General features: G+C 45.5%; 1 protein-coding gene across 7 annotated transcripts in view; it reads right to left on the bottom strand.

The window, feature by feature from the left end:
- LOC106609315 (DENN domain-containing protein 5B) overlaps positions 1-16,511 on the bottom strand; it is an 82,281-nt gene that overhangs the window by 11,493 nt on the left and 54,277 nt on the right. For 4 of the 7 annotated variants that reach the window (XM_014207992.3, XM_014207996.3, XM_014207994.3 and 1 more), the window contains 8 exons: positions 12,775-12,962; positions 8,559-9,143; positions 5,731-5,962; positions 4,041-4,191; positions 3,712-3,805; positions 840-971; positions 496-648; positions 5-86 (listed from right to left, as the gene is read on the bottom strand). In XM_014207992.3, coding sequence (XP_014063467.1) covers positions 5-86; positions 496-648; positions 840-971; positions 3,712-3,805; positions 4,041-4,191; positions 5,731-5,962; positions 8,559-9,143; positions 12,775-12,962 — 1,617 coding nt within the window. The remainder of the gene's footprint in view (positions 1-4; positions 87-495; positions 649-839; positions 972-3,711; positions 3,806-4,040; positions 4,192-5,730; positions 5,963-8,558; positions 9,144-12,774; positions 12,963-16,511) is intronic. The other 3 variants (XM_014207993.3, XM_014207995.3, XM_045722002.2) reach the window with 1 other exon arrangement.

Below are 16,511 nucleotides of genomic sequence, written 5' to 3'. Positions count from 1 at the left end.
TTACCTGGTGACTCTGCCTGCTGCTGCTCCAGTTTCTCCTCTCTGGCCTGGTAGTGCAGCAGGTGGGACCACAGAGCTGACTTCCCCTACAGGGGTCACAGTCCAGAGGTTAGAGGTCAACCCACACACTGTTAATAGCCAATACACTCCCTAATACAGGAAACACTGCACTGCCAATAGCTAATACATTCACTAATACTGCTAGACTATAGACAGAGGATTACCAGTCAATAAGCCTAATGAAATAGGGTCATATGGTTATTACTATTACACCTGATTAACCAAAGTGTTGGTAGACTGACCTCTGACCTATAGCCAATAGCAGGTTCTTCCAAGTAGAGCACTGAGCATCAGGGGGGTTTATATTGTAAACGCAATGTCGTCATTACGATAAAACCTGACTAGAGAGAGTGTCTGTGCATGTATGCGTGTGTGTGTGTTTCTGTTCAGTGCATGTGTATGCACGTGTGTGTGTTTGTGTGTGTCTCTACAGACCTGTTTGACTTGTAGGCCGTGGCTCCAGATCCTCTCCAGCAGGTCACAGAGGGAGGCGATGAGAGTGTTCTCCTCCAGACCTGTGATGTTGGCCTCCCCATGACCCAGCTCCACTGCCTCCCTGCCCATCTTCTCCACCAACATACGCTTAGTCTGGAGACAGGAGACACAGAAACTTGACCCACATAACATGACCCCTACACATAGGATACAAACAACTGGTTTGTAGACGAACCAATCCCCTCATAACTACACAACATTGGACTGATATACATTGGAGACACATAGAAACTGCAACCACAACTTGACCAATACCACAATATATTTCACCTGTACAGACTCACCTTCATGCGACACTCCTTGAGTAGTCCCTCTACAAACTTCCAGTTGGTCTGAGCGATGACGGCAGGTGAGAGGTCAGACAGCTTGGGCTGACGGAGGTTCTTCCCCAGGCTCCGAGCCTCCTGCATGTACTTCTGATGGAGACATAGACAGAGCAACAGTCAGCTCTGTCTGTAAATCTCTACAGTCGTGGCCAAACGTTTTGAGAATGACACAAATATTAATTTCCAAAGTTTGCTGCTTCAGTGTCTTTAGATATTTTTGTCAGATGTTACTATGGAATACTGAAGTATAATTACAAGCATTTCATTAGTGTCAAAGGCATTTATTGACAATTACATGAAGTTGATGCAAAGAGTCAATATTTGCAGTGTTGACACTTTTTCAAGACCTCTGCAATCCGCCCTGGCATGCTGTCAATTAACTTCTGGGCCACATCCTGACTGATGGCAGCCCATTCTTGCATAATCAATGCTTGGAGTTTGTCACAATTTGTGGGTTTTTGTTTGTCCACCCGCCTCTTGAGGATTGACCAGAAGTTCTCAATGGGATTAAGGTCTGGGGAGTTTCCTGGCCATGGACCCAAAATATCGATGTTTTGTTCCCCGAGCCACTTAGTTATCACTTTAGCCTTATGGAAAGGTGCTCCATCATGCTGGAAAAGGCATTGTTCATCACCAAACTGTTCCTGGATGGTTGGGAGAAGTTGCTCTCGGCGGATGTGTTGGTACCAATCTTTATTCATGGCTGTGTTCTTAGGCAAAATTGTGAGTGAGCCCACTCCCTTGGCTGAGAAGAAACCCCACACATGAATGGTCTCAGGATGCTTTACTGTTGGCATGACACAGGACTGATGGTAGCGCTCACCTTGTCTTCTCCGGACAAGCTTTTTTCCGGATTTCCCAAACAATCGGAAAGGCGATTCATCAGAGAAAATGACTTTACCCCAGTCCTCAGCAGTCCGATCCCTGTACCTTTTGCAGAATATCAGTCTGTCCCTGATGTTTTTCCTGGAGAGAAGTGGCTTCTTTGCTGCCCTTCTTGACACCAGGCCATCCTCCAAAAGTCTTCGCCTCACTGTGCGTGCAGATGCACTCACACCTGCCTGCTGCCATTCCTGAGAAAGCTCTGTACTGGTGGTGCCCCGATCCCGCAGCTGAATCAACTTTAGGAGACGGTCCTGGTGCTTGCTGGACTTTTTTGTGCGCCCTGAAGCCTTCTTCACAACAATTAAACCTTGAAGTTCTTGATGATCTGAAAAATTGTTGATTTAGGTGCAATCTTACTGGCAGCAATATCCTTGCCTGTGAAGCCATTTTTGTGCAAAGCAATGATGACGGCACGTGTTTCCTTGCAGGTAACCATGGTTGACAGAGGAAGAACAATGATTCCAAGCAACACCCTCCTTTTGAAGCTTCCAGTCTGTTATTCAAACTCAATCAGCATGACAGAGTGATCTCCAGCCTGGTCCTCGTCAACACTCACACCTGTGTTAACGAGAGAATCACTGACATGATGTCAGCTGGTCCTTTTGTGGCAGGGCTGAAATGCAGTGGAAATGTTTTTGGGGGATTCAGTTCATTTGCATGGCAAAGAGGGAGTGCAATCAATTGCAATTCATCTGATCACTCTTCATAACATTCTGGAGTATATACAAATTGCCATCATACAAACTGAGGCAGCAGACTGTGAAAATTAATATTTGTGTCATTCTCAAAACCTTTGGCCACGACTGTACACCCAATATTAACCATTACAGGTGGATGGAGGGACATTTCTCAGTTGGGTCCAACTGTAAGAGGTTGTGTAAGGCTAGGATTGAGGGCAGACATTGATCAGAGAGAGGGCTGTGGTTTTTGTACAGTCTTGAATACCTTTTAGAAAACATTGGGATGTGGCGGGGGGGTTATGTGCTCGTAGAGAAAACAAGACAAAGTAAAAATAACATTTTCTGTTTTCTGTTTACTTCTCCACAGAGAGTTGAGGCGCTGAGCCCATTTCAGTGACACACTGGCGAGTTCACTCTAGTTGACTTAAATTGGCTTGAATCTGAAATGATTCTGCCATCTTATATGATTTTGTATTGTTACGACTCAGTAATTCCTTTCTCATCTCTCTCCTCCCCACAGAGATACAGAACTATAATAGGGTAGGAAGAGGAGAGAGATGAGGGAAAACAAGATCCACTGCAGAGCCATGACTCACTCTTTCAGTGCTGTTGACTTTAACTGTGTCAGGTGCAGGAGTGATCTATCAAACAGAGCCACTGTGTGTGAGCAAGCAGGGATTATGGGTATGTGTGAAGCAGGACTGGAGTGGAGAAGTGGAGTGGGGGTCATCTTGGGGGTAGGGGTAGATTTTGGGGGTAGAGGTAGTTTTTGGGGGTCAGTGGGAGGGTCTGTGGGGGGTCCGTCACTCTTCCACGTACCAGGCAGCACTCAGAGGCAGACTTTTTTGGTGGTTTGAGAGGCGGGGGAGACGCCTTGTCCCACTCCCAAAACGCCATGGAATTCTGCAGGACTAGACACCCCTCTACCTGCTGAGAGGTGGTACGGCCCAACCCCAACGCACAGGACCCACAGAAAAGACAGGAACGAGAAAAGAAAGGAAAAGAAGCACCATGCACATGAATGCACAGGACATTCAAATAATAGAAAGAAACTAAAAAACAAAGAGAAGAGAAAACAAGCTACAGAAACAAACATGACATCAGTTAAGACAAGGACGGACAGGCTTCGAAAGCAGAACCAAGCTAAGACGAAAAGAAGAAACTCAACAGAAATCAAATAAAAAGGAACATAAAGACATGCTATGGAACCAGAGGAAGAGGCGGCGGAGAGGATGAAGAGGGAGGACGGTGTGTCGTGTCCGTACCTCTTTGAGGTCGTTATCTAGAGTCAGGTGTTCTGTTTGTTGTCGGTGACGGTCTTTCCTGCGCTGAGCCGTAGCGGTACGATTGGACCACCTGCTGACAGACACAACACTGTTAACCGCATAAACATTTATATAGACTCTACTCAACTACATAATACAGATGGAAGATTAGTGATAAACACTTGTTAACTTGGACTACATCACCGTAACACAACTGTAAAGTATATATTACGTTCATATAGCCATTCTATGTTCAAACCATTACCATTTTTTCCCAGAAACAATGCCCGTCATTGGTTGGCTCTTCGGTAATGGCATCATATACTCACTTGTTATTGGTGGGTCCGACTGAGAGCACGTCAGACTGCAGCTTGGGGAAGAAGCCCTGTTCATATTTGCCCTGTCCAATCTTCATATCCAACAGGTGGGGGTGGATGGCTGTGTGGTCGATCTTCATCAGCCGCTGTTCGATGGCCTGGGCTGGGCAGGGAGATCAAATCAAGAGGGGGGGATTTGAGTAAGGCCTTCTTTTGGTATAACCACTACTTAAGAATACATTTAGTACAATGCAATGACTAAACCTTTGAGTTTACTTTGAATGGAGAGACATACACACACACACAGGCTGCCACTCTTGTGCTCCTCTAAACAAAGCTTTGGCAGGACATCAAAGCACTGTGTTAGTTCAATTCATTACAGGACATGCTTTACTGCGGCCCTTTCATCCTCCTCTCACCCTCTTTATCTATAAACACCCCGCTCTCTTTTTCTCACTGCTTGCTCTTTCTTTCTTGTTCTCTCTGTTTGCTCTCCAAACTTACCTCCTCCTCTAACCATTTCCTTTCTTTCTTTAACGAACACAAGGTAGAGAAAACAGACGCAGTACGACTCAACCCAAACCAACAAGGCATCCGTCAATGAACCCCTGCTCGCGGTGATAAACAGCGCATCTGTTGGTGAGGTAATTCTTTACATGGCTCGTATGAGATATTTTTTCTGTCTAACAAAACCCACCGAATGCGTCTTCCAATCTCAGTCCTCATTGTTTGTCAGACAGGAGAGAGAGGAGCACCGGAGTGACTGAGGGAAATTAAGTAGAATAGAAGAGTTTCTTTTGTGTGTATAATTGGGGAACTGCACGCGCCACCACCTCTGAAAGAGCTCACCCTGAACAATTAGGCTTTAACAGCACTCGTTCCATTATAATCTGCCAATGTCGGACCCTGCCAATTGACTCACCTATACCTCTCACAGACGTGAGCACGCACACACAAACACTCATTGTCTGTGAGAGTGTCTGGTCAGGTCTTTTTATCTTAATTAGTACTCATTTGGTTTGCCCTCGTTAAGTCTCTGCTGCGCAGGCAAAAGGAAGTGAGGAAGCCAGAATCAGGACTGACTCAGTGGGGTAGGGGCGGCGGGGGTGTTTTGGGGGAAGCGCGTGTGTGTTTGTGTGTGTGAGCGCGAGAGAGTGACAGCGCGAGAGAGAGAATGAAAGAAAGAGAAATAGAGCGTAGAAGAATGAGCTTTGTGGGGTGAGGCTTTCTTTGAGACAAAGACAAATGGGCAGAATAGGCCAAGGGGAGCACCTGCTGAGTGGAGAGAAGACTGCTGTTTCCAACGAACACATGAAAAGAGGTCAAGAGGGAGAAGAGGCTGACGAGATGGAAAGCAGTAGGATGGATGTGGAAAGAGATGGATTTAAAAGGAGTCCTTTTAAAATGGAGTCCTGTGTGACCTCTTAAAGCATCGTTGGTATGCCAGCCAGGCAGACAGACCGATAGAGACAGCAGTCATCCACAGCATGCTGATCAGACAGACGGCACAGGAGAGCACATTCTAATTCAAGTCCAAACTTTCAATTAGTCCCTCTCCTTTCTCTACCTCTATCCATATTTCTCTGTTACCTACCAAAGACTCATTTTAAACGACTTTAGATTTGTCCTTCAATTCCACCTGTCCCTCTCTGTCGATCTCTCTCACACCCACACACACCACCCCCCCCCTCTTCAGACTCACCTGACTCCTTGAGGATGGTGCATCTCTGGTAGTTGGAGGACCGCAGACTTGGGGCTCTAACGTTGTATAGACGAGCTTTATCGATGCGTCCGTCAAACACGCGGAGCAGTGGCTCCTTCTCCTCCCATTGGGACATGATCTTGTTGTCGATGAAGGTGGCGAACATCTGGGTCTCGATGAAGTGGGACAGGAAGGGCAGGTAGGGCTCCGGCTGGTCAGACAGAAAGGATGCCTGGAGAGAGGGGAGATCTGTTAGTACAGACACAGATACATTAGCATGACCTTGCAGGGAAAGACATGAAAACAAATACTAGTAGGTAGGGAAAGCTACAAATGTAATTACAAAATGATATAGGTACACACAGGGATGGACAGAAACTACAAAATAAATGTACAAAAAAACCATAAAGATCAATGTATCAAAATAAACGACAAAATACTTGTCTTTTGAAATGTACTTAATTAAAAAGACATATTTTGTATTTAGAACTACATTTACTTGCTATAACTGTGTTATGTTGTTGTTTATCTACCTTAGTTGAATGCACTGACTATTAGTCACTCCGGATAAGAGTGTCTGCTAAATGACCAAAATGTAAAAATGAACTGCAAAGCACACTGGGTATATTTATTGGCCTTGCTTAGGGGTGGAGATCCTTAAAATACTACTCAGCATGCTTTGAAATTGTTCAGCTATTTATACACATTTATATTTAGTTAATTTAGAAGGCGCGCTTATCGCACCATAGTTCCATCAAAGGGGGCCACAAAATCATGAACAGCTATAAAAAAAATGGTATAGAAAAGTATTTTATACTTTGAAAATACAAATTACAGCTCTCGAAAGTATTTTGTTACAAAATACAGTGCCTTCAGAAAGTATTCAGACCCCTTGACTTTTTCCACATTTTGTTAGGTTACAGACTTATTCTAAAATTGATGAAATCGTTTTTCCCCCCCTCATCAGTCTACACGCAAAACCCCATAACGACAAAGTAAAAACAGGTTTTTAGACATTTTTGCTAAAATATATATATATTTTCAACTGAAATATGACATTTACATAAGTATTCAGACACTTTACTCAGTACTTTGTTGAAGCATCTTTGGCAGCGACAACAGCCTTGAGTATACTTGGGTATGATGCTACAAGCTTGGCACACCTGTATTTGGGGAGTTTCTCCCATTCTTCTCTGCAGATCCTCTCAAGCTCTGTCAGGTTGGATGGGGAGTGTCGCTACACAGCTATTTTTAGGTCTCTCCAGAAATGTTCGATCATGTTCAAGTTCAGGCTCGGGCTGGGCCACTCAAGGACATTCATAGACTTGTCCTGAAGCCACTCCTGAATTGTCTTGGCTGTGTGCTTAGGGTCATTGTCCTGTTGGAAGGTGAACCTTCACCCCAGTCTGAGGTCCTGAGCACTCTGGAGCAGGTTTTCATCAAGGATCTCTCTGTACTTTGCTGCGTTCATCTTTGCCTCGATCCGGACTAGTCTCTCAGGCCCTGCCTCTGAAAAAAAATCCCCACAGCATGATGCTGCCACCACCATGCTTCACCGTAGGTATGGTGCCAGGTTTCCTCCAGATGTGACGCTTGGCATTCAGGCCAAAGAGTTCAAAAACTCGAAGCGGGCTGACATGCCTTTTACTGAGGAGTGGCTTTGATCTGGCCACTCTACCATAAAGGCCTGATTGGTGGAGTGCTGCAAAGATGGTTGTCCTTCTGGAAGGTTCTTCCATGTCCACAGAGGAACTCTAGAGCTCTGTCAGAGTGACCATCGGGTTCTTGGTCACCTCCCTGACCAAGGCCCTTCTCCCCCGATTGCTCAGTTTGGCCGGGCGGCCAGCTCTAGGAAGAGTCTTGGTGGTTCCAAACTTCTTCCATTTAAGAATGATGAGGCCACTTTGTTCTTAGGGACTTTCAATGCTGCAGAATTGTTGTAGTACCCTTCCCCAGATCTGTGCCTTGGCACAATCCTGTCTCGGAGCTCTACGGACATTTCTTCGACCTCATGGCTTGGTTTTTGCTCTGACATGCACTGTCAACTGTCAGACCTTATATAGACAGGTGTGTGCCTTTCCAAATCATCTCCAATCAATTTAATTTACCACATGTGGACTCCAATCAAGTTATCTAAACATCTCAAGGATGATACATTTTGAGTCTCTAAGCAAAGGGTCTGAATACTTATGTAAGTAAGGTATCTGTTTTTCATGTTTAATACATTTGCTAAAATTTCAAAAAACCTTTTTCGCATTATCATTATGGGGTATTGTGTGTAGATTGCTGAGGATATGTATTTATTTAATCCATTTTAGAATAATGCTGTAACGTAACAAAATGGAAAAGTCAAGGGGTCTGAATACTTTCTGGAGGCACTGTACATCGAAGTGTAGTTCAGCCCAGTGCAATATAAATAACTAAATACTCAGAAATAATTGAAATACATATTTCAAATACAAATAACAGAAATACTGCCCAACTCTGGGTGCACAGCACGTAGCATAAACACACAGCAACCAACTCTGTTTTCTGGCTGTTTGCTGATATGAATGTATTTCCCCAGTGATTTTATAAATGCAAACACTGTTATTGCCAATACCGCGTCTTAACAACTCTGGCTGTGTTCGTCTTACTTATTCATCAAATGGAATATTTTCATAGTGGATGGGTTTCAGGAAAAAATTTAATTCAGCATCTCACAAACATGGTAATTCCCCAGTGGACTTCTACTATCACACAACACAGGCCTCAATAAACAGCCCGCTACATCAAGGTAAACAGTGTGCGTGTGTGTGTGTACATGTCTCTGTGTGTCAACCCATCACCTTATCAAAGTTGTGCATCTGCTCTCGGTTGGTGAGCCAGGACTCCAGGTCCGGAGCGCTTTGGATGACGAAGGCCTCATAGTCCGCGAACATCGTGGTAAACCTGCTAGCGAATACCTCCCTCAGCTGTACATTCAGCTTAGCGTTCCTCAGCTCCTCCTCTTCGACTGCCGTCCTCCCCCCCTGGCCCTGGCCCTCTCTCTCACCCCCTACCCCCCTCAGGGCTTCCACACGGACCCCCGTTCTCTTAGCCAGAGCCTGGAGTCTTTCCAGAGTAGCGTTCCCTTGGAGAAGCTCCAACACAGCTAACTGCTCCCCTCCTAGGTTCCCATTCCTCCCATCGTCCTCTAGCTCCCTCAGGGCCTGTTGGCTCTTCAGACCAGGGTGACGGGTAGAGACGGACCCAGGGGTGGTGGTGGTGGAGGTGGAGACAGAGGTTGGAGGAGCGCCCCCCACTGGGGATATGCCGTAGTGGAGGAGGACTTCACTGAGCTCCTGGATGAACTCCGGTTTGTTAGGGAACTGGGGGAAGTCCTCAGGCAGCTCGATGCAGTGGTTGTCAATGTCCACGAAGCACAAGTTAGCCTGTTAGGAGAGAGGGAGGATTGGAATAACATGGAAGATTATACAACAATTATAACATAGCTATTGCTCAATGAATAGAAAATCATAGAGGGGTGTGTTGGGGTTGGGGACTGGACATGCACAGATTGAGTATTGGGTAACTGGGTCAGTATGTGATTGACACGATAAAGAGATTAATGTCAGTAATAAACCCAAATCTGATATAATGGAGTTACTGTGACAAACCACCAGCATTACGACAAAAACCCTGTGCTCAAGGGTAGTGTGCCAGACCACACAGAAACAAATACACACGCTTGCACACCAATCACAACCACAATTCACATAAAATCACAGTCATGCATACAAATTCAAAACACACCTATGATCCCTAGTGTCTTACTCTAACAGATACACTCAGATACACGCACACACTCAAAAACCAACCATAATTGCAGCTTACAGTGGTAGAAATGGGCTTATAGCCTTCTCTCCCCAAGCCCCAGTCTAATGTATTACACTGCCACTCCAGCTCTATAGCAGTCCTCCATCTGAGACACTCAGCCCTGGGACAGGGGAACAATGATACTGTACAGTCGTGGCCAAAAGTTTTGAGAATGACACAAATATTAATTTTCACAAAGTCTGCTGCCTCAGTTTGTATGATGGCAATTTGCATATACTCCAGAATGTTATGAAGAGTGATCAGATGAATTGCAATTAATTGCAAAGTCCCTCTTTGCCATGCAAATGAACTGAATCCCCCCAAAACATGTCCACTGCATTTCAGCCCTGCCACAAAAGGACCAGCTGACATCATGTCAGTGATTCTCTCGTTAACACAGGTGTGAGTGTTGACGAGGACCAGGCTGGAGATCACTCTGTCATGCTGATTGAGTTTGAATAACAGACTGGAAGCTTCAAAAGGAGGGTGTTGCTTGGAATAATTGTTCTTCCTCTGTCAACCATGGTTACCTGCAAGGAAACACGTGCCGTCATCATTGCTTTGCACAAAAATGGCTTCACAGGCAAGGATATTGCTGCCAGTAAGATTGCACCTAAATCAACCATTTATCGGATCATCAAGAACTTCAAGGTTCAATTGTTGTGAAGAAGGCTACAAGGCGCACAAGAAAGTCCAGCAAGCACCAGGACCGTCTCCTAAAGTTGATTCAGCTGCGGGATCGGGGCACCACCAGTACAGAGCTTGCTCAGGAATGGCAGCAGGCAGGTGTGAGTGCATCTGCACGCACAGTGAGGCGAAGACTTTTGGAGGATGGCCTGGTGTCAAGAAGGGCAGCAAAGAAGCCACTTCTCTCCAGGAAAAACATCAGGGACAGACTGATATTCTGCAAAAGGTACAGGGATCGGACTGCTGAGGACTGGGGTAAAGTCATTTTCTCTGATGAATCGCCTTTCCGATTGTTTGGGAAATCCGAAAAAAAGCTTGTCCGGAGAAGACAAGGTGAGCACTACCATCAGTCCTGTGTCATGCCAACAGTAAAGCATCCTGAGACCATTCATGTGTGGGGTTTCTTCTCAGCCAAGGGAGTGGGCTCACTCACAATTTTGCCTAAGAACACAGCCATGAATAAAGATTGGTACCAACACATCCGCCGAGAGCAACTTCTCCCAACCATCCAGGAACAGTTTGGTGATGAACAATGCCTTTCCCAGCATGATGGAGCACCTTGCCATAAGGCAAAAGTGATAACTAAGTGGCTCGGGGACAAAACATCGATATTTTGGGTCCATGGCCAGGAAACTCCCCAAATCCCATTGAGACCTTCTGGTCAATCCTCAAGAGGCGGGTGGACAAACAAAAACCCACAAATTTTGACAAAGTCCAAGCATTGATTATGCAAGAATGGGCTGCCATCAGTCAGGAAGTTAATTGACAGCATGCCAGGGCGGATTGCAGAGGTCTTGAAAAAGAAGTGTCAACAATGCAAATATTGACTCTTTGCATCAACTTCATGTAATTGTCAATAAAAGACTTTGACAGTTATGAAATGCTTGTAATTATACTTCAGTATTCCACACACACACACACACACACACACACACACACACACACACACACACACACACACACACACACCACTTCCAGGCTCTACTGTCCCTGTGGAAGGATGACTAGGAGTTACTGTACACCTGAATACATCACATTAGCATTTACTGTCTGGCATCTGAAACGCTGGGTTTACTACCAATTGACTATAGTTTAATAACAGCATTTGCTAGGCTCCAGAGGTGAATTTCAAAACTCAACATTTTCTTCTCCATGTATTTCTGGGTCCAGGTTTGACTCATGTGCATTGCTCTGTGAGGGCTGCATCAGCTGTCTGTGCACAGATCTGACCTGATGTGGATTGGCCTAATGGAGGTTTATTTAGGTAGTGGAGAAGACTGCAGGCCATCCGCCTGATTTAGGAGCTGCGGAAAAAGGAGCATGCACCCCGCTGGGTGATTGTACAGGCACACAACGGTTGGCCTAGTTTCGGTTAAAAGCCATTGGTTCCTCTTTTGCATTAACAAGAAAGGATGGAGGATCAAGAGGGACAAAATGACATGAAACTGTTGGTATTCATGAGTGTGTGCATGTGCATGTACTTGTTTGGTATTTTCTATGCAAACATGACTAATATGATTAGGAGACAGATTATTGTTCTGCCATTTGAAATGGAAATGAGATTAATTATTTCTACAGAGCCAGGGTTCAAAAAGGCAAGTCTTTCATTCATTAATTTGTTCATTCACATCCTCTCTCTATGATCCTTCCCTTCTTCCCATTTGCTTTCAGCCCTTCTTTCATCCCTCCATTTCTAGGTCATCCACCTCACTTCAAAGAATCAATCAGAAAATAGAGATATTCCTAAATTAAAACATTTGGCACCGCGTGCTCTTCAGGGGAGGATCCGGAGGAACACAGAGGGGCAGAAAATTGGATTGTGTGGAGGCAGGAGCAGCACCAGGGAACGTCGTCGGATGCTGCACTGACTCGGATAATTACCATGCATAAGGAATGGGCCAGATTAATGAGCGGTGGGAGTGGGAGGGAGGGAGAGCCCTGAAGCTGGGAATCTCTTTAGGGCGTTCCAGACCATTAGGAGTCTTATCTCGTCCCTACACACATGCTGTGCACCGAGGGTTCCATCGCTTTCACTGTCTGAGGAGGAGGCCGCTCAAGCTGGGAGGAAGGAGGAGGGAGAGGGTACAGACACACACTATCCCAAAATCCACTAAGCCGTTCCAGAGAAATATCCATTTGAGTTCCTTCCACACAGGAGTAATAGGGGTCTATGCAAACACATTGGCCTGTGAGTGATAAAACCGATAGAAGTATCTCAGAGAGGTTTAAGCGCTCTCCAACAAACTAAAATGAACTTCCAATAGACGTTCCTCCACAATAAGAGTCTGAAAGCTGCATTTTTCCACTTCCCGCTCAGTCTGAATAGAAGCCAGGTAGTCTGCCTGTGTGCGTGGGAGGCTCATTGTGCAGAGTCAGGGTTGGATGGCCTTGGACAGTGTGCATTCAGCAACAATGAGCCCTTACTGTATCTGCCTATTGTATGGAGAGACACACTTACAAATAAAAAAACAGACCCATTCAAAGTCGCACACACACACTGACACACACAGTAGTCCATACCTCCTGTGGCAGCTCTAGTTTGGAGCGGTCGGTGCCCTCCTTGGACTGCAGGCCCATGAGGTAGGGCACGGGGGCATCCAGGAAGTGCAGCAGTGATGCGGGTAGTATGGGCACGTATACATGCTGCCACTGGAATGGGAAGAGCAGGGTGGTGATGCCCTCCGCAACTGTCATCAACCGCTGGTAGTCTGGAGAGAGGTAGGGTAAGGGAAGGGGGGGGGGGTAAGTTGGGAGGGGGAGAGGTGGTTGAAAAGGAGGGGTGGAGTGAGTGGTGATTGGAAAGGTGGTGGGAAGCGGGGAGGGGGTAATAAAAGGGAGATGTTAGAAAGAAGAAGCAGAGAATAACTTTAAAATCAACCGATCAAAATTGAATCTGGGGGCAATACGGGGGAATTCTGTTTTGATGGATTCAATTTAAATCACCATTCTCTCTGTGTGTGTGTGTGTGTGTGTGTGTGTGTGTGTGTGTGTGTGTGTGTGTGTGGGGGGGGTTCTTGCGGGTGTGTGTTGGCCTGCAGTGTCTCCTGTTCCTGATTAAAGATTAGTACCAGTGATCTCAGGCTGGCTTTGGCATTGAGTTCAAGAGTTCCATCATCAGATATGAATAAAATGATCAGACCGTAAGCCTGACTGACCTCCATAATAAAACAGCAGCACCCTACACCAATGTATCCACTCAACCTCTCTCCCTCTATACCCTTTTCTCCATCCCTCACTCGCTTTCACTCTCACCGCTGCTCAGGCACACAGGTTCTGTGTACTTTCATTCAAAATGCATTACACTTTTCAAGGTCGACAAAGCATTAAACAAAGACCTAGCCAATTTACATTCTACAAGAGAACTAGGGGACCTAGCATTTTTATATTGCGTGTGTCTGAGAGTGTGTGTGTGTGGGCGTGTGTGCGTGGATCTACCTTTCCTCAAAGTCCGTCTGCAAGTGACCACCTTGCCATTCAGATATAAATACACAGACCATCGCATGCGTATCACACACAGATAGACGCTCTCCTACAGACACATGGACAGACACTCTAACTTGCCCTCTCTCGATTCCCAAATCTAACCCCCCCCCAATACACATATAAGGTCTCAGGTCTGGGACAGACAGCTAGGTGCATTGAACATTACACTGCACACACAATATATTCCAATACAGAGCATGGATCCAGACAGGCTACATCTTCTCTCTGTTCCCGGGACTAATGGTCGGTTACTGTGTATTAGACAGAGTAGCTGTAAGGATCCAGATGCTCTTTCAGAGAGCCGAAAACAGCTCCACTTTAGCATCTCCTCCTCTCTGTCTCATGTGCAACTAACCATACTAATAACACGCTAACACTAATGCTGTGCAGAGAGCACACCAGACCTGGCCATTAATCAGTGTGTGTGTGTGTGTGTGTGTGTGTGTGTGTGTGTGTGTGTGTGTGTGTGTGTGTGTGTGTGTGTACGGCGCACACTGCAGGAGCACCTGTGTCCATTAGCCACTGTCGGCGCCTCGAATTCTCAATTTTGAGGCCTGGCTTCAAACAAGTCATTAGGAACAGAACAGGGGTGCTTGCAGGTGCAACTGTAATGGACGGTATGCATCTCACACCGAAGAGGGGCATAACTTACCCCACCTGCCATCCTGCCTCCCATGGAGATGACTCGTAATAATGGAGCGAAGGAGGGGGGTCCGGTGTGAAAAGGTGTATGTGTGGGGGGAGGGGCATCTGTAGGGGCTCCTACTTATAGGATATTTATGAGAAAACTGAAGACGCACACGATAGATAGGAGTAACAATACCCTGATAAAAGACTTGCGCCACAGGACACGCAGAAAATGGAACGAGAGTCCTTTAGAAACACTGTGAAGGTGTAGTTTGAGAATCACAGTAACGCATTATACGATTGGATCCCAGATAAGAGATAAGACCGATAAGACAGAGAAATGAGATCAAGACCAACACGCAGAGAACGTGTGGTCGCGAAAGAGCGAGACGGAGTGAGAAAGAGTGGGAGAAACCGAGAGAAAGACAGAACTAAAAAGAGAGTGTGAGAGTTCACTGAGTAAACTTGCTAGCTCAGCTGTGGTGCACTGCACACCCACACACTCGTACAATAACACACTGACCGTATACAAGACAAACCCCTCACACTGCAATACTCAATTATGTATGAGGGGAAACCTAGAAGAGCTGCAGATAACTTGGGACTTTTACATGACTTTACTAAAGCAATGCATACAATAAAAGGAAACTACACAGCACACTAACCATGTATTCGTATAGCACAAATGCACCAATTTGCCCTTCGGCTTCTAGTCTACCAAAGAAACGGTTGCAATCATTTTAACTTTAACAACTTCAAAGTGCTGCCAACAACCAAGGGGGTCAATTGCTTGAACATGCCTTTTTGGCATTCCCTGTGGGAAACCAGTCTCTCTCTGGAATAAACAGAGCAATTAGAACCACACAACAAGGGAGATAAGAGCACAAAAATGAGGATAACCCAGTTTATTACCAAATATACTCTCGCAAGCCTCTGCGTGTTGAGGGTTTTAACTTGACACGGCCTGCTGTGTGACGCAGAGACCGAAAGAGTGATTCTTATTAAAAAGGATGATTCATGGTCCTTTACTCATGTCTCAGCAACTCTATCCCCTCTTTCCCTCCCCTCTCATCCACGGTTTTGATCGTATTATGTGAAGAAAAGTTTAGCCCCTTATTCAATATGATTTAACTGCGTCTCGACAGACTTCATTAAAACACAAGCCGTGCTGATTTGACACCAGCTCTTCCTATTTTAATATTCAACCCGGCAGATGTCAGACTCCAGTTTTCCCCAACACGAAAAACATCAAAGCACCCTGCAAAAGCTCACAGGGGGTGAGGGGTGGAAATAAGAGTGAAAAAAAACGGAATAATATTATTCTCTCGTCCGACGTTGACCTCACCTCCCACCGTAGTTCAGCTGATTTCAGGCAGAGATGATGCGAGAGCGTTCAACTCTATTTTACAGGGCCATTAAACTTCCACAAGACCCTCCAATACTGCTTTCCAATGGAGGTTTACGTGTAAAATATTGTATATTATTGCTTGATAAATAAGGGAATGCATTGCATTGTCAACATCTGCATACGTCCAACATAGGATACAGTTGATCACAACGCTGCCGAGGCCAAGTGGAAAATGCGAACGGAAGAGACAAAGATCGGCATCTGTGTTTCAAGGTTGAACATATGACATGAGGCAACTCATAGTGAAACTGTCAGCCATTGGGACTGGTCTCTGTCAGACACAGTCTCAGAAGGGAAGAGACTAGCCAATAATGGTAAACAACAGAAACCAGGTGCACTCCCAGCACAGAGAGAGGGGGGGAAGGAGACATGGTGTAAAGTCCCCTCATTTTCATACGAACAGTATGCGTTTGATCAACCACCTTATTGTGTGCGCTGACTAGGTCTCTCTGGATGAACGCAGGGATTTTTCTGCTATTGAAATCCTTGGGCGGGCCGCCTAAGCGTTTTTTCTGGTCGCCTAATTTTCAGGATGGAAAAGCGCTTTCAGTGTCAACTTAAACGACTAAAACCCAGATATATATGTATGTAGAGAAGATAATGGACCTGTATATTCTTTATTTATTATATAATCTTTGAGAACTAACAATCACCAAAATAAAAGTCAAGGAGAATTGAAAGAGCCCTAAAAAATGATTTTAGCAGTATACATTTTATTATTATGTTTGAGCAAAAGAAC

This window comes from Salmo salar, chromosome 07, assembly GCF_965601325.2.
Source record: "Salmo salar chromosome 07, fSalSal1, whole genome shotgun sequence".
Classification (NCBI taxonomy): domain Eukaryota; kingdom Metazoa; phylum Chordata; class Actinopteri; order Salmoniformes; family Salmonidae; genus Salmo; species Salmo salar.
This window is presented reverse-complemented; position numbering and strand designations above follow the sequence as displayed.